General features: G+C 44.2%; 1 protein-coding gene across 1 annotated transcript in view; it reads left to right on the top strand.

The window, feature by feature from the left end:
• The window catches only part of dnah2 (dynein, axonemal, heavy chain 2), a gene marked incomplete at both ends in the record, with an annotated part of 126,688 nt that overhangs the window by 72,476 nt on the left and 40,028 nt on the right, over positions 1–14,184 (top strand). Inside the window, 6 exons of the mRNA XM_083789374.1 lie at positions 1,246–1,394; positions 3,906–3,972; positions 7,241–7,391; positions 7,723–7,871; positions 8,288–8,421; positions 8,926–9,070. Coding sequence (XP_083645500.1) covers positions 1,246–1,394; positions 3,906–3,972; positions 7,241–7,391; positions 7,723–7,871; positions 8,288–8,421; positions 8,926–9,070 — 795 coding nt within the window. The remainder of the gene's footprint in view (positions 1–1,245; positions 1,395–3,905; positions 3,973–7,240; positions 7,392–7,722; positions 7,872–8,287; positions 8,422–8,925; positions 9,071–14,184) is intronic.

Below are 14,184 nucleotides of genomic sequence, written 5' to 3'. Positions count from 1 at the left end.
GCATGTAAGGCTCCACTGGTTGTAACTATATAGAGAGGCATGTAACGCTCCACTGGTTGTAACTATATAGAGAGGCATGTAACGCTCCACTGGTTGTAACTATATAGAGATGCATGTAACGCTCCACTGGTTGTAACTATATAGAGAGGCATGTAACGCACCACTGGTTGTAACTATATAGAGAGGCATGTAACGCTCCACTGGTTGTAACCATATAGAGAGGCATGTAACGCACCACTGGTTGTAACTATATAGAGAGGCATGTAACGCTCCACTGGTTGTAACTATATAGAGAGGCATGTAACGCACCACTGGTTGTAACTATATAGAGAGGCATGTAACGCTCCACTGGTTGTAACTATATAGAGAGGCATGTAAGGCTCCACTGGTTGTAACTATATAGAGAGGCATGTAACGCTCCACTGGTTGTAACTATATAGAGAGGCATGTAAGGCTCCACTGGTTGTAACTATATAGAGAGGCATGTAACGCTCCACTGGTTGTAACTATATAGAGAGGCATGTAACGCTCCACTGGTTGTAACTATATAGAGAGGCATGTAAGGCTCCACTGGTTGTAACTATATAGAGAGGCATGTAACGCTCCACTGGTTGCCAGTTACTTGAGTCGAATTTGAGGTATTTGTACTTTACTTGAGTATTTCCAATTTACAATACTTTCACTTCTACTCAAACATTGTACTTTTACCCCACTACATGAATTAAAAAATATATTATATATACCGTATACATTTGAAAATTGCCGATCTACAAGCTCACTAATCAGTGTTGTTTTTGGCAGCAATTTTTTTTTTTTTTCAATCTTGTTTTTGTTGTCTTTTGAATAGTTTACATTTAGTTTTAGTCACATTTTAGTCACCTGGAATGGCTTAGTGCTGGTCTAGTTTTAGTCGACTAAACATCATAAATCTACTACATCTACAGTTGATTTAGTTGACTAAAATGTATTTTGGCAGGCCTTGATGCATGTCGTAATGGGTGATTTTACACTTGCTGAAAATAGCCGATCTACGAGCTCACAACGCGTCGCAGCAACATTTACGAAATTGTCAGTATATTTAGTGTTAGTCACCATAGCTTAGTTTTCATCTAGTTTCCATTTAGTTTTTCTCAGTGAAAAAAGGTAGTCGACATACATTTCTCGTCTTAGTTTTAGTCAACAACACTGTTAGTCATGTTTTCATATGAATATGTTGACCATGTTTTCATCTCTCTCTCTCTCCAGGTGCGTGAGCTGGAGGTGCCGTGCTCCCCACAGTTCTCTCTGGCGTCCTTCCTGTCCGACGTGGCGGCTGTCAGACAGTGGAACACACAGGGCCTGCTGAGTGACGCCTTCTCCACCGAGAACGCCATCATCGTCACCCACTGCAACCGGTCAGACGCACGCACGCACGCACGCACGCACGCACGCACGCACGCACGCACGCACGCACGCACGCACGCACGCGCACAAGCAGACTTTACAAACAAAGAAGCTCAAAGTCACTTAAGCTGACATGGCAGCACTCCTTAACCCATTCTGACCTGAGATCAGATTCATACGAGGTTTCCGCCGGACACACGCTGGTCTGATGAACCCATTCTGACCTGAGATCAGATTCTAAAAATGTCAGTCGCTCTTCGATTTTTCAAAAATAGCAGACCTACAAGCTCGTATCGCGCCACTCGGTGGCGCGATATGAGCTTGTAGATCTGCTATTTTTCAATAGCTAAAGCATAACATGATGCTAACACCAAAATGGGTGCCTGGTCAGAATGAGTTAAGCTGACATGGCAGCACTCCTTAAGAATTCGGTCAAATTGAAAATCATATTCCACAATCCAAGTAAAGCATTTCAGAGAACCTGTCTGTTTCTGCTAATAAATTGAAAGTCATTTAATACCCTGGTTTGATTCCATTCTGGTTTGACTCATGAGTCTGTCAGTGGTCTGCTGTCGATCATCAGCATATCCTTTATTTAACCAGTTTAAAATACTAATTGAGATTATAATCTCTTTTCCGAGAGTGACCCTGGCCAAGAGACAGCGTTATTACAATAGACAAACGATACAATGCAAGTGAACACAATAACCATACAGTGCAAACAGGGTGAGGAACTAAAATGCTTACGAACAACTTTAGGTGCAGCAGTTGAGAAAAACACATTTGGAAATAGCACTAGTCTCTCTATCCTTTAAAATTGACAGTGGTGGAAAAAAGTACTGAATTGTTTTACTTAAGTAAACTGTAATATAGACATGTTTGTTACAAGTAAAAGTTTGAAATTCAAAATGTGCTTGAGTTAAACGCACAAAAGTATATATCGTAATCGGGACATCCCTAGTATTATTATATCCATATCATGATATTAACCCATTCTGACCTGAGATCAGATTCATACGAGGTTTCCGCCGGACACACACTGGTCTGATGAACCCATTCTGACCTGAGATCAGATTCTAAAAATGTCAGTCGCTCTTTGATTTTTCAAAAATAGCAGACCTACAAGCTCGTATCGCGCCACTCGGTGGCGCGATATGAGCTTGTAGATCTGCTATTTTTCAATAGCTAAAGCATAGCATGATGCTGACACCAAAATGGGTGCCCGGTCAGAATGGGTTAAACTGGATATTGTCTGTGATTTTGGATATTGTGATATGGCGATATAAGTGTTCTATAAAAATATAAATATCGGATCGGGAAAAATGTACTGTATATCGACATATACTCAAAATCAAATGATCGGAATCGGATCGGGAGCCACAAAACGTGACCCCCCCCCCCCCCCCCCCCCATCCCCTCCACCAAACCAGTTTAAATATGGAGATACAAGATGTCTGCCTAACGGCAACAACAATAATGATGTCTTCTTGAATACTCGCCCACTGAAAATCTCAGCTGTCGTGTGTAGTCTCTTGTTAGCTATTATCCTACTGTGTGTATATATTTCCGCTGAATTAACGAGCTTCCGTGCTTTCCGACCACCGACAAACAATAGATAAAAGATAATTGCCGTGCACCCTCAGCCCACGGAGACGTGGCTGTGCTCGAGAAGGGGCCGCCAGAGCAGCCGTGACAAACGAGGCGGTGCATCTGGAGCAGAGAAAATGACACCCCTGACGTTAATATAACACAGTAGAAGTGACGTGTTGGTTAAGTACACATCACGGGACCATGTCTCGGCACGGCACAGCGATCTGTGTGTGTGCTGTGTGTGTGTGTGTGTGTGTGTGTGTGTGTGTGTGTGTGTGTGTGCATTTCATTGTTTCTCATGTGTTGCTGTGGGGGTGTATAGATGGTGTGTTTCATTGTTGTCTCCACCAGGTCGAAGGCATGGGGGGAGAGTATATGGCTATATGCTTTGCACTCCGTCCGTCCGTGTGCGTGCGTCCGTCCGTCTGTCTGTCTGTTACCAGCTAATCTCCGGCAACGTTAAAACCCAGTCGATGCCAAATTTTGCGCGCACACTCCCCGGATGCCAATTGCTCCTCCAGATTCTGTCCAAAAATTCCCGCAAATCGTTACACACACCATCTCTATAGTCATGTGTTCAAGACTTATCTGTCCAATATTTCATATTCCATCCTGGCTAACATTGGCTTTCAAAGTTTGCAGGAATGGTGTGTCTCATTGTTCCTCATGTGTTGATGGTGGTGTAAAGATGGTGTCCATATTGTTCCTCATGTGTTGCTCTGGTTCTGTATAGATTAGATGGTGTCCATATTGTTCCTCATGTGTTGCTCTGGTTCTGTATAGATTAGATGGTGTCCATATTGTTCCTCATGTGTTGCTCTGGTTCTGTATAGATTAGATGGTGTCCATATTGTTCCTCATGTGTTGCTCTGGTTCTGTATAGATTAGATGGTGTCTCATTGTTCCTCATGTGTTGCTCTGGTTCTGTATAGATGGCCGTTGATGGTGGACCCACAAGGTCAAGCTCTGAAGTGGATCAGGAACATGGAGGCGGAGCGGGTAAGACAGGATATGACATCGCACACAGAACCTCCCAGCTGTACTGTCACCCATGTGACAAAGAGGTGAACTTGACTCTGTCCTTTGTGACACATTGAGGACAAAGTCAAGTTCCCTAATGTGGACATTATTGGTTCAACCTGGCCTCACAGGGTCAATTTACTATTACGTTGATGTCGGTCAGAAAACTCTTATCTCCATATTTTAATCACACTGACTACAGCGTTACCCAAAAGCATCAAACGTAGCAGATCTGCAAGCTCAAAACATCTGATCTGGTTAGCTTTGGAAAACATCAAACATCAGAAAAGATGTCTCCCCCCGAAACAATGAATAAATGGAGGAGGAGATCTGGATGAAATTATAGGTGAGGACTTTGATGTGACATTGGTTTCTCATTCTGTGCGTCCTAATAAATAATCAGTGTGTGCGGCCAATCCGGCCATGCACTCTTTTATCTTTTTAAGACTTAACTTTTCAGATGTTTCTGCCGTGAGCTGGCACCACTACTAACACTGGTGTGCATATAGCATCCTCCTGCTCAATTGTGAATCACATAACAATTTGTGAATGATTAAATATTCCCCAATTTATTCATTGCGGTTCATTAAGTATTCTTGGAGGTTTTACTGTCTTTTTTTATATATGTTTTTGGTGGGGGGGCTTGCCTTTTTGTATCATTCTCTACAGAGATTTCCAGTTGTCTCTGTTAAGTGTTAACACCATGCACTACATACTAAAGAAAACATGAAACAAATTGTGTCTCCACTCATGGAATCCTCTCTGGGTCATTCTCTAGAGTAATGGCAATCTCTTTTTTTCCCCCTATTTTGGAGACACTTAAATAGAATATTGGACACGCTGAGACTGGCCCAGATACTATACTATACGCGTCATAATGAAAACAACACTTTATTTTCCCCCGGCGCAGGGCTGAATAATGATAACAAACATGTCAGGAAGGCGTTTCTTGATTATTCTATTCTAACATTCTACACATTGGCACCAAAAACAGCAAATCTAAAAGCTCACACACAACGTGTTGCACTGTCCATAATACATAGAAGAGTGTTTGGTGTAGCGTGGCCCTTGGGGGGGTGGGTGGTCAAGGATTGAGTCTCTGAGGGACCCCCCCGGTCAACGAAATATGTAGAGTTTAAGTGGTTAATCGTGATGGAATTTCACACACAGCCCAGGGTCAAAACACTGTGCGACCGCCCTGCTTTTTTCTTTTCTCTCCAACATTTGCCGTTTGCCTGCTATACGTTCGCTCTCTTAAACCCTTAACCTTTCACACACATAAAAAAGGTTAGCGTACGCATATAGTCTCTGGTGAAAACAAGCGAGGCCCTTGTACTGTACAGTACAAGGGCCCCCCCCCCCCCCCACCTCAACCTCCCCAACAAAATGGAAGCCAGATTTTCTGGAGGGCGGCTTATCAACACCGGGCATTAGAAACAGAAGTGCCTTGCGTTGCGTCCGTGTTTTACGGGAGGCCGCTTGACATGCGGGGACATTCAGTCTGACGGCCTATCAGATAAGGTTATAATATAGCCCCCCCCCCTCTGCACAGCAAGGGGCTGCGTGTAGAGAGAGAGAGAAAACCTACAGGAGCAGGTTTACTGGGAAGTAACTAAGTACATTTACTCAAGTATCGTATGCAAGTGAAACTTCTAGGTCCTTTTATACTTTACTTGAGTACCGGTATTTCCATTTGCAATGCTTTGTGGTACAAATATTTGACGGCCTGAATTGCTCCGGTTTACCTTTACAAAACATACAGTGCATGTATCAATGCAGCCCTACTTTATACTTACTTATTCCACCAATTTGAAAATAGATCATCTATTCAGATGATTTTGAGAACTTTTGAATGTGGGACCTTCTGCATAATGAGTACTTTGACAGACAGACAGACAGGGCTCTCTCTCTCTCTCTCTCTCTCCCCAAATTGATAGTTTTCCATGCGTGTTCCTTTTGGAGAGGTTTGTTTTCTTCAATAACAGCCTTGGAAAAAGTCATTCCAAAACACTGTTGATTGCTCAAAATGCTGCCTATTTGGCTGTCTGGGGACCTCGCGTACAGACAGACAGATACAGACCGTTACTTTATCATTGTGTCGCTCTCGGGCAGAAACCTTGTATCTCCATATATTCTAACTTCGTATGTTTTTTCTCCCCATGCCCTAGTTCATCACATGAGCTATTTTTGACCGAAGGTCGCAGTTAACTATGGAATCGAGCATTTCCCGTCAGTGTGTCGGGCACCATATATGGTGCCCAGGTCTCGTGACATCATGTGACATCATCAGGGATGGAGATGTGGAGACCCTGATGTCATATTAGTAAATGTGACCTGCTGTCGCAGTTAAGCCCATATATGGAGGTCCCTGATGTCATCACTATTGGCCAGCAACTCTACATCTGACCTCAAATATCACAACCCTTAGATCTCCATATACTGTATGGAGCTGACCTGTATATGTTGATCTGACCTCATCAAACCCTGTACACCCAAGACATGCTCCTTATATGGCCAGTAACAGAATTCATTCCATGTTGATTTGACGAGCTCACAGCGCGTCACGTAACTATTTGAAAAATATATATGAAGGGTTTTGGATGTACGAGGTTTCCATCCCACAGCGAGCGTCAGAGATAAGAGGATGTTGGGAGGTTCAGGTGGGCCAAACAGGAGATATGACATTTCTCCTTCGGTTCAGTGGCCTTTGTCTGGTCATGTTGACTCTGCCTTTCAATGGCAGTCTGTACTTGTATCTGCCCTGGAGACCTCTGCTCTGTTCTACTCTCTCTCTCTCTCTCTCTCTCTCTCTCTGTCCATCTATTTCTCCCTCTCTCCCAATATCTGTCTTTCTCTATCTTTTGTTGTCACTGTCATATATCCGTCCGTCTCCCTCTATCAATGTCTGTCTGTCTGTGTCTCTCTCTCTCTCTCTCTCTCTCTCTCTCTCTCTCTCTCTCTCCATGCAGACGGCATGACATTTAGGGAACAATTTGGTGGCGGCAATTGCGCCTGTTGATAGACGAGGACTTTTCAGGCAGACAGTCGATGCCCCGTTTCAATCACTTCAGTCGTCCTCTCTCTCTCTCTCTCTGTGTGTGTGTGTGTGTGTGTGTGTGTGTGTGTGTGTGTGTGTGTGTGTGTGTGTGTGTGTGTGTGTGTGTGTGTGTGTGTGTGTGTGTGTGTGTGTGTGTGTGTGTGTGTGTGTGTGTGTGTGTGTGTGTGTGTGTGTGTGTGCGTGCATCAGGGCCTGACGGTGATAGATATACAGATGTCAGACTATCTGGGGGTCCTGGAGAAGGCCATGCGTCTGGGGACCCCCGTTCTACTGCACAATGTCCAGGAGGATCTGGACCCCTGCCTGAGCCCCATCCTCCGCAAGTCCCTCACACGCATCGGTCAGTGCACGCACACACACACACACACACACACACACACTGGCATGAATCCCCATGGCTTTACAAAGATTACATAGCAATTCACACACACACACACACACATGCATACACCGATGGCAGAGGAAACCATGCAAGGCACCAACTAGCACATCGGGAGCAATTGGGGTTTCAGAGTCTTGCTCAAGGACACTTCGTCAGTAACTCTGGGGGAGCCTACAGGTTCGAACTGGGAACTTTGCTGTTCCCATCTGGTTGTATTACTGTTTCTCTCTCTCTCTCTCTCTCTCTCTCTCTCTCTCTCTCTGTGTGTCTGTGTCTCTCTGTCGTCCAGGTGGCAGACAGATGCTGAGGCTGGGTGACAGAGAGGTGGAGTATGATCCACGGTTCCGTCTCTACATCACCACCAAGCTGCTCAACCCACACTACACGCCCCACGTCTCTGCCAACACCACCACGGTCAACTTCGCTGTCAAGGAGCAGGTGTGTGTGTGTGTGTGTGTGTGTGTGTGTGTGTGTGTGTGTGTGTGTGTGTGTGTGTGTGTGTGTGTGTGAATGAATGAATGAATGTGTTAGCATTATGTTATGCTTTAGCTATTGAAAAATAGCAGATCTACAAGCTCATAGCGCGCCACCAAGTGGCGCGCTACGAGCTTGGAGGTCTGCAATTTTTGAAAAATCAAAGAACGACTGACATATAGAAACATGGCTTTTTCAGAAAACTGTCTGTATGTAGAAGACATTTTTAGAATCTGATCTCAGGTCAGAATGGGTTAATGTCCGGGTGTTAAATCCCTGGTGTTTAGTGTTCTAGGTACAGAAGCTGAGTTGTGTTCTCTGATCCAGGGTCTGTGTTTAGTGTTCTAGGTACAGAACCTGAGTTGTGTTCTCTGATCCAGGGTCTGGAGGAGCAGCTGCTGGGCGTGTTGCTCCGCATGGAGTGTCCAGACCTGGAGGAGCAGAAGGACGCTCTGGTGGTCAGCATGGCTGCAGGACGGAAGAACCTTCAGGACATGCAGGACGACATCCTCAGGCACGCACACACACATACACACACGCATACACACACACACACACGCACACACGCATACACACACGCACACACGCATACACACACGCACTCACACACGCATACACACACGCACGCACGCACGTGATTTTGATAGCAAATTATTTAACCCATTCTGACCTGAGATCAGTTTCTAAAAATGTCTTCTACATCCTGACCGTTTTCTGAAAAAGCTATGTTTCTGTAAGTGGTTCTTACAGTAGATTTTTCAGAAATAGCAGACCTACAAGCTCGTAGCGCGCCACTCGGTGGCACGCTATGAGCTTGTAGATCTGCTATTTTTCAATAGCTAAAGCATGACATGATGCTAACACCAAAAGGGGTTAAAGATATATGCCTACTTTGAATAACTCTGGTGTGTGTGTGTGTGTGTGTGTGTGTGTGTGTGTGTGTGTGTGTGTGTGTGTGTGTGTGTGTGTGTGTGTGTGTGTGTGTGTGTGTGTGTGTGTGTGCGCGCACTGACTGCAGGCTGCTGAACTCGGCCAGTGGCTCCCTGCTGGAGGAGGTGACCCTGGTGGACACGCTGCACAGCTGCAAGCTGACGGCCAGGGAGGTGGCCAAGCAGCTGGAGAGCAGCCTGCACACCGAGGCCAAGATAGACACGGCCAGAGAGGTCAGTGCCATAAGATAGAGATACCAGGGAGGTCAGTACCATGAGATAGAGATACTGTAGATACCAGAGAGGTCAGTACCATGAGATAGATACTGTAGATACCAGAGAGGTCAGTACCATGAGATAGATACTGTACCAGAGAGGTCAGTACCATGAGATAGATACTGTAGATACCAGAGAGGTCAGTACCATGAGATAGATACTGTAGATACCAGAGAGGTCAGTACCATAAGATAGATACTGTAGATACCAGAGAGGTCAGTACCATAAGACAGATACCAGAGAGGTCAGTACCATAAGATAGATACTGTAGATACCAGAGAGGTCAGTACCATAAGATAGATACTGTAGATACCAGAGAGGTCAGTACCATAAGATAGATACTGTACCAGAGAGGTCAGTGCCATAAGATAGATACTGTAGATACCAGAGAGGTCAGTACCATAAGACAGATACCAGAGAGGTCAGTACCATAAGATAGATATTGTAGATACCAGAGAGGTCAGTACCATAAGATAGATACTGTAGATACCAGAGAGGTCAGTACCATAAGATAGATACTGTAGATACCAGAGAGGTCAGTACCATAAGACAGATACCAGAGAGGTCAGTACCATAAGATAGATATTGTAGATACCAGAGAGGTCAGTACCATAAGATAGAGATACTGTAGATACCAGAGAGGTCAGTACCATAAGATAGATACTGTAGATACCAGAGAGGTCAGTACCATAAGATAGATACTGTAGATACCAGAGAGGTCAGTACCATAAGATAGATACTGTAGATACCAGAGAGGTCAGTACCATAAGATAGATATTGTAGATACCAGAGAGGTCAGTACCATAAGATAGATATTGTAGATACCAGAGAGGTCAGTACCATAAGATAGAGATACTGTAGATACCAGAGAGGTCAGTACCATAAGATAGATACTGTAGATACCAGAGAGGTCAGTACCATAAGATAGAGATACTGTAGATACCAGAGAGGTCAGTACCATAAGACAGATACCAGAGAGGTCAGTACCATAAGATAGATATTGTAGATACCAGAGAGGTCAGTACCATAAGATAGAGATACTGTAGATACCAGAGAGGTCAGTACCATAAGATAGATACTGTAGATACCAGAGAGGTCAGTACCATAAGATAGATACTGTAGATACCAGAGAGGTCAGTACCATAAGACAGATACCAGAGAGGTCAGTACCATAAGATAGAGATACCAGGGAGGTCAGTACCATAAGATAGATACTGTACCAGAGAGGTCAGTACCATAAGACAGATACTGTACCAGAGAGGTCAGTACCATGAGATAGAGATACTGTAGATACCAGAGAGGTCAGTACCATAAGACAGATACCAGAGAGGTCAGTACCATAAGATAGAGATACCAGGGAGGTCAGTACCATAAGATAGATACTGTACCAGAGAGGTCAGTACCATAAGATAGAGATACTGTAGATACCAGAGAGGTCAGTACCATAAGATAGAGATACCAGAGAGGTCAGTACCATGAGATAGATACTGTAGATACCAGAGAGGTCAGTACCATGAGATAGAGATACCAGAGAGGTCAGTACCATAAGATAGAGATACTGTAGATACCAGAGAGGTCAGTACCATAAGACAGATACTGTACCAGAGAGGTCAGTACCATAAGATAGAGATACTGTAGATACCAGAGAGGTCAGTACCATAAGACAGATACTGTACCAGAGAGGTCAGTACCATAAGATAGAGATACTGTAGATACCAGAGAGGTCAGTACCATAAGATAGATACCAGAGAGGTCAGTACCATGAGATAGAGATACCAGAGAGGTCAGTACCATAAGATAGATACCAGAGAGGTCAGTACCATGAGATAGAGATACCAGAGAGGTCAGTACCATGAGATAGAGATACTGTAGATACCAGAGAGGTCAGTACCATAAGATAGATACTGTAGATACCAGAGAGGTCAGTACCATAAGATAGATACTGTACCAGAGAGGTCAGTGCCATAAGATAGATACTGTAGATACCAGAGAGGTCAGTACCATAAGACAGATACCAGAGAGGTCAGTACCATAAGATAGATACTGTAGATACCAGAGAGGTCAGTACCATAAGATAGATACTGTAGATACCAGAGAGGTCAGTACCATAAGATAGATACTGTAGATACCAGAGAGGTCAGTACCATAAGATAGATACTGTAGATACCAGAGAGGTCAGTACCATAAGATAGATACTGTACCAGAGAGGTCAGTACCATAAGACAGATACTGTACCAGAGAGGTCAGTACCATAAGATAGATACTGTAGATACCAGAGAGGTCAGTACCATAAGATAGATACTGTACCAGAGAGGTCAGTGCCATAAGATAGATACTGTAGATACCAGAGAGCTCAGTACCATAAGACAGATACCAGAGAGGTCAGTACCATAAGATAGATACTGTAGATACCAGAGAGGTCAGTACCATAAGATAGATACTGTAGATACCAGAGAGGTCAGTACCATAAGATAGATACCAGAGAGGTCAGTACCATAAGATAGATACTGTAGATACCAGAGAGGTCAGTACCATAAGATAGATACTGTAGATACCAGAGAGGTCAGTACCATAAGATAGATACTGTAGATACCAGAGAGGTCAGTACCATAAGATAGATACTGTAGATACCAGAGAGGTCAGTACCATAAGATAGATACTGTACCAGAGAGGTCAGTGCCATAAGATAGATACTGTAGATACCAGAGAGGTCAGTACCATAAGACAGATACCAGAGAGGTCAGTACCATAAGATAGATACTGTAGATACCAGAGAGGTCAGTACCATAAGATAGATACTGTAGATACCAGAGAGGTCAGTACCATAAGATAGATACTGTACCAGAGAGGTCAGTGCCATAAGATAGATACTGTAGATACCAGAGAGGTCAGTACCATAAGATAGATACTGTAGATACCAGAGAGGTCAGTACCATAAGATAGATACTGTACCAGAGAGGTCAGTACCATAAGATAGATACTGTACCAGAGAGGTCAGTACCATAAGACAGTAGATACCAGAGAGGTCAGTACCATAAGATAGATACTGTACCAGAGAGGTCAGTACCATAAGACAGTAGATACCAGAGAGGTCAGTACCATGAGATAGATACTGTACCAGAGAGGTCAGTACCATAAGATAGATACTGTAGATACCAGAGGTCAGTACCATGAGATAGATACTGTAGATACCAGAGAGGTCAGTACCATAAGATAGATACTGTACCAGAGAGGTCAGTACCATAAGATAGATACTGTACCAGAGAGCTCAGTACCATAAGACAGATACTGTACCAGAGAGGTCAGTACCATAAGATAGATACTGTACCAGAGAGGTCAGTACCATAAGACAGTAGATACCAGAGAGGTCAGTACCATAAGATAGATACTGTAGATACCAGAGAGGTCAGTACCATAAGATAGATACTGTAGATACCAGAGAGGTCAGTACCATAAGATAGATACTGTAGATACCAGAGAGGTCAGTACCATAAGATAGATACTGTAGATACCAGAGAGGTCAGTACCATAAGATAGATACTGTAGATACCAGAGAGGTCAGTACCATAAGATAGTGTGTTTGCGACTTGACGTAAAGCAACACACATGCACACAAACACCAGAGCCGGCTAGTGTGACACACACATACTGTACACATACACACACACAAACAGACGGACGGATAACTTGGTAGCATTTTCTCATGCCAATAAAGCTACTTTGAAATTAATCTCTTGCAACGCAATGCAACGACATGCGCCAACGTGCAACGGGACATATCATATACAGTGCCTTCGGAAAGTATTCACACCCCTTTGTTACAGCCTCATTTCAAAATGGATTAAATTCGTTTTTTTCCTCATCAATCTACACACAATACCCCATAATGATAAAGTGAAAAAAGTTTTCTCAAATATTTTGTTAATTTATAAAAAATAAGAAACTGGAAAAACACATGTACATAAGTATTCACACTCTTGACTTAGTACCAAGTTGAGGCACCTTTGGCAGCAATTACAGCCTTAAGACTTTTTGGGAATGATCCTACAAGCTTGGCACACTTGAATTTGGGGTATTCTCCCACTTTTTCTCTGCAGATCCTCTCAAGCTCTGTCAGGTTAGACGGGGAGCATTGCTGAACAGCTATTTTCATGTCCTTCCAGAGATGCTCAATGGGGTTCAAGTCTGGGCTCTGGCTGGGCCACTCAAGGACTTTCACAGAGTTGTCCTAAAACCAATCCTTCGTTATCTTAGCTGTGTGCTTGGGGTCGTTGTCCTGTTGGAAGGTGAATCGTTGACCAACTCGGTCTGGAGCAGGTTTTCATCCAGAATGTCTGTACACTGCTCCATTTATCTTTCCCTTTATCCTGACAAGTCTCCCAGTTCCTGCCGTTGACAAACATCCCCACAGCATGATGCTGCCACCACCATGCTTCACCGTAGGGATGGTATTTGCCAGGTGATGAGCGGTGCCTGGTTTCCTCCAGACCGAAGCCTCTCCTCAATAAAAGGCACATGACAGCCGGGCGTCACAGCGCACTTGGAGTTTGCCAAAAGGCACCTAAACGACTCTCAGACCATTATTAACAAGATTCTCTTGTCTGATGAAACCAAAATAGAGCTTTTTGGCCTGAATGCCAAGCGTTACGTCTGGAGGAAACCAGGCACCGCTCATCACCTGGCAAATACCATCCTTACGGTGAAGCATGGTGGTGGCAGCATCATGCAGGAACTGGGAGACTTGTCAGGATAAAGGGAAAGATGAATGGAGCAGTGTACAGAGACATCCTGGATGAAAACCTGCTCCAGAGCGCTCAGGACCTCTGACTTGGTCAACGATTCACCTTCCAACAGGACAACGACCCAAAGCACACAGCTAAGATAACGAAGGATTGGTTTTAGGACAACTCTGTGAAAGTCCTTGAGTGGCCCCGCCAGAGCCCAGACTTGAACCCCATTGAGCATCTCTGGAAGGACCTGAAAATAGCTGTGTAGCGACACTCCCCGTCTAACCTGACAGAGCTTGAGAGGATCTGCAGAGAAAAAGGGGGAAAATACCCCAAATTCAAGCT

Source organism: Protomyctophum parallelum (assembly GCF_964188405.1).
Source record: "Protomyctophum parallelum genome assembly, chromosome: 18".
NCBI classification, from domain to species: Eukaryota; Metazoa; Chordata; class Actinopteri; order Myctophiformes; family Myctophidae; genus Protomyctophum; species Protomyctophum parallelum.
Note: the sequence above shows the minus strand (reverse complement) of the source record. Positions and strands in the feature narration are given on the sequence as shown.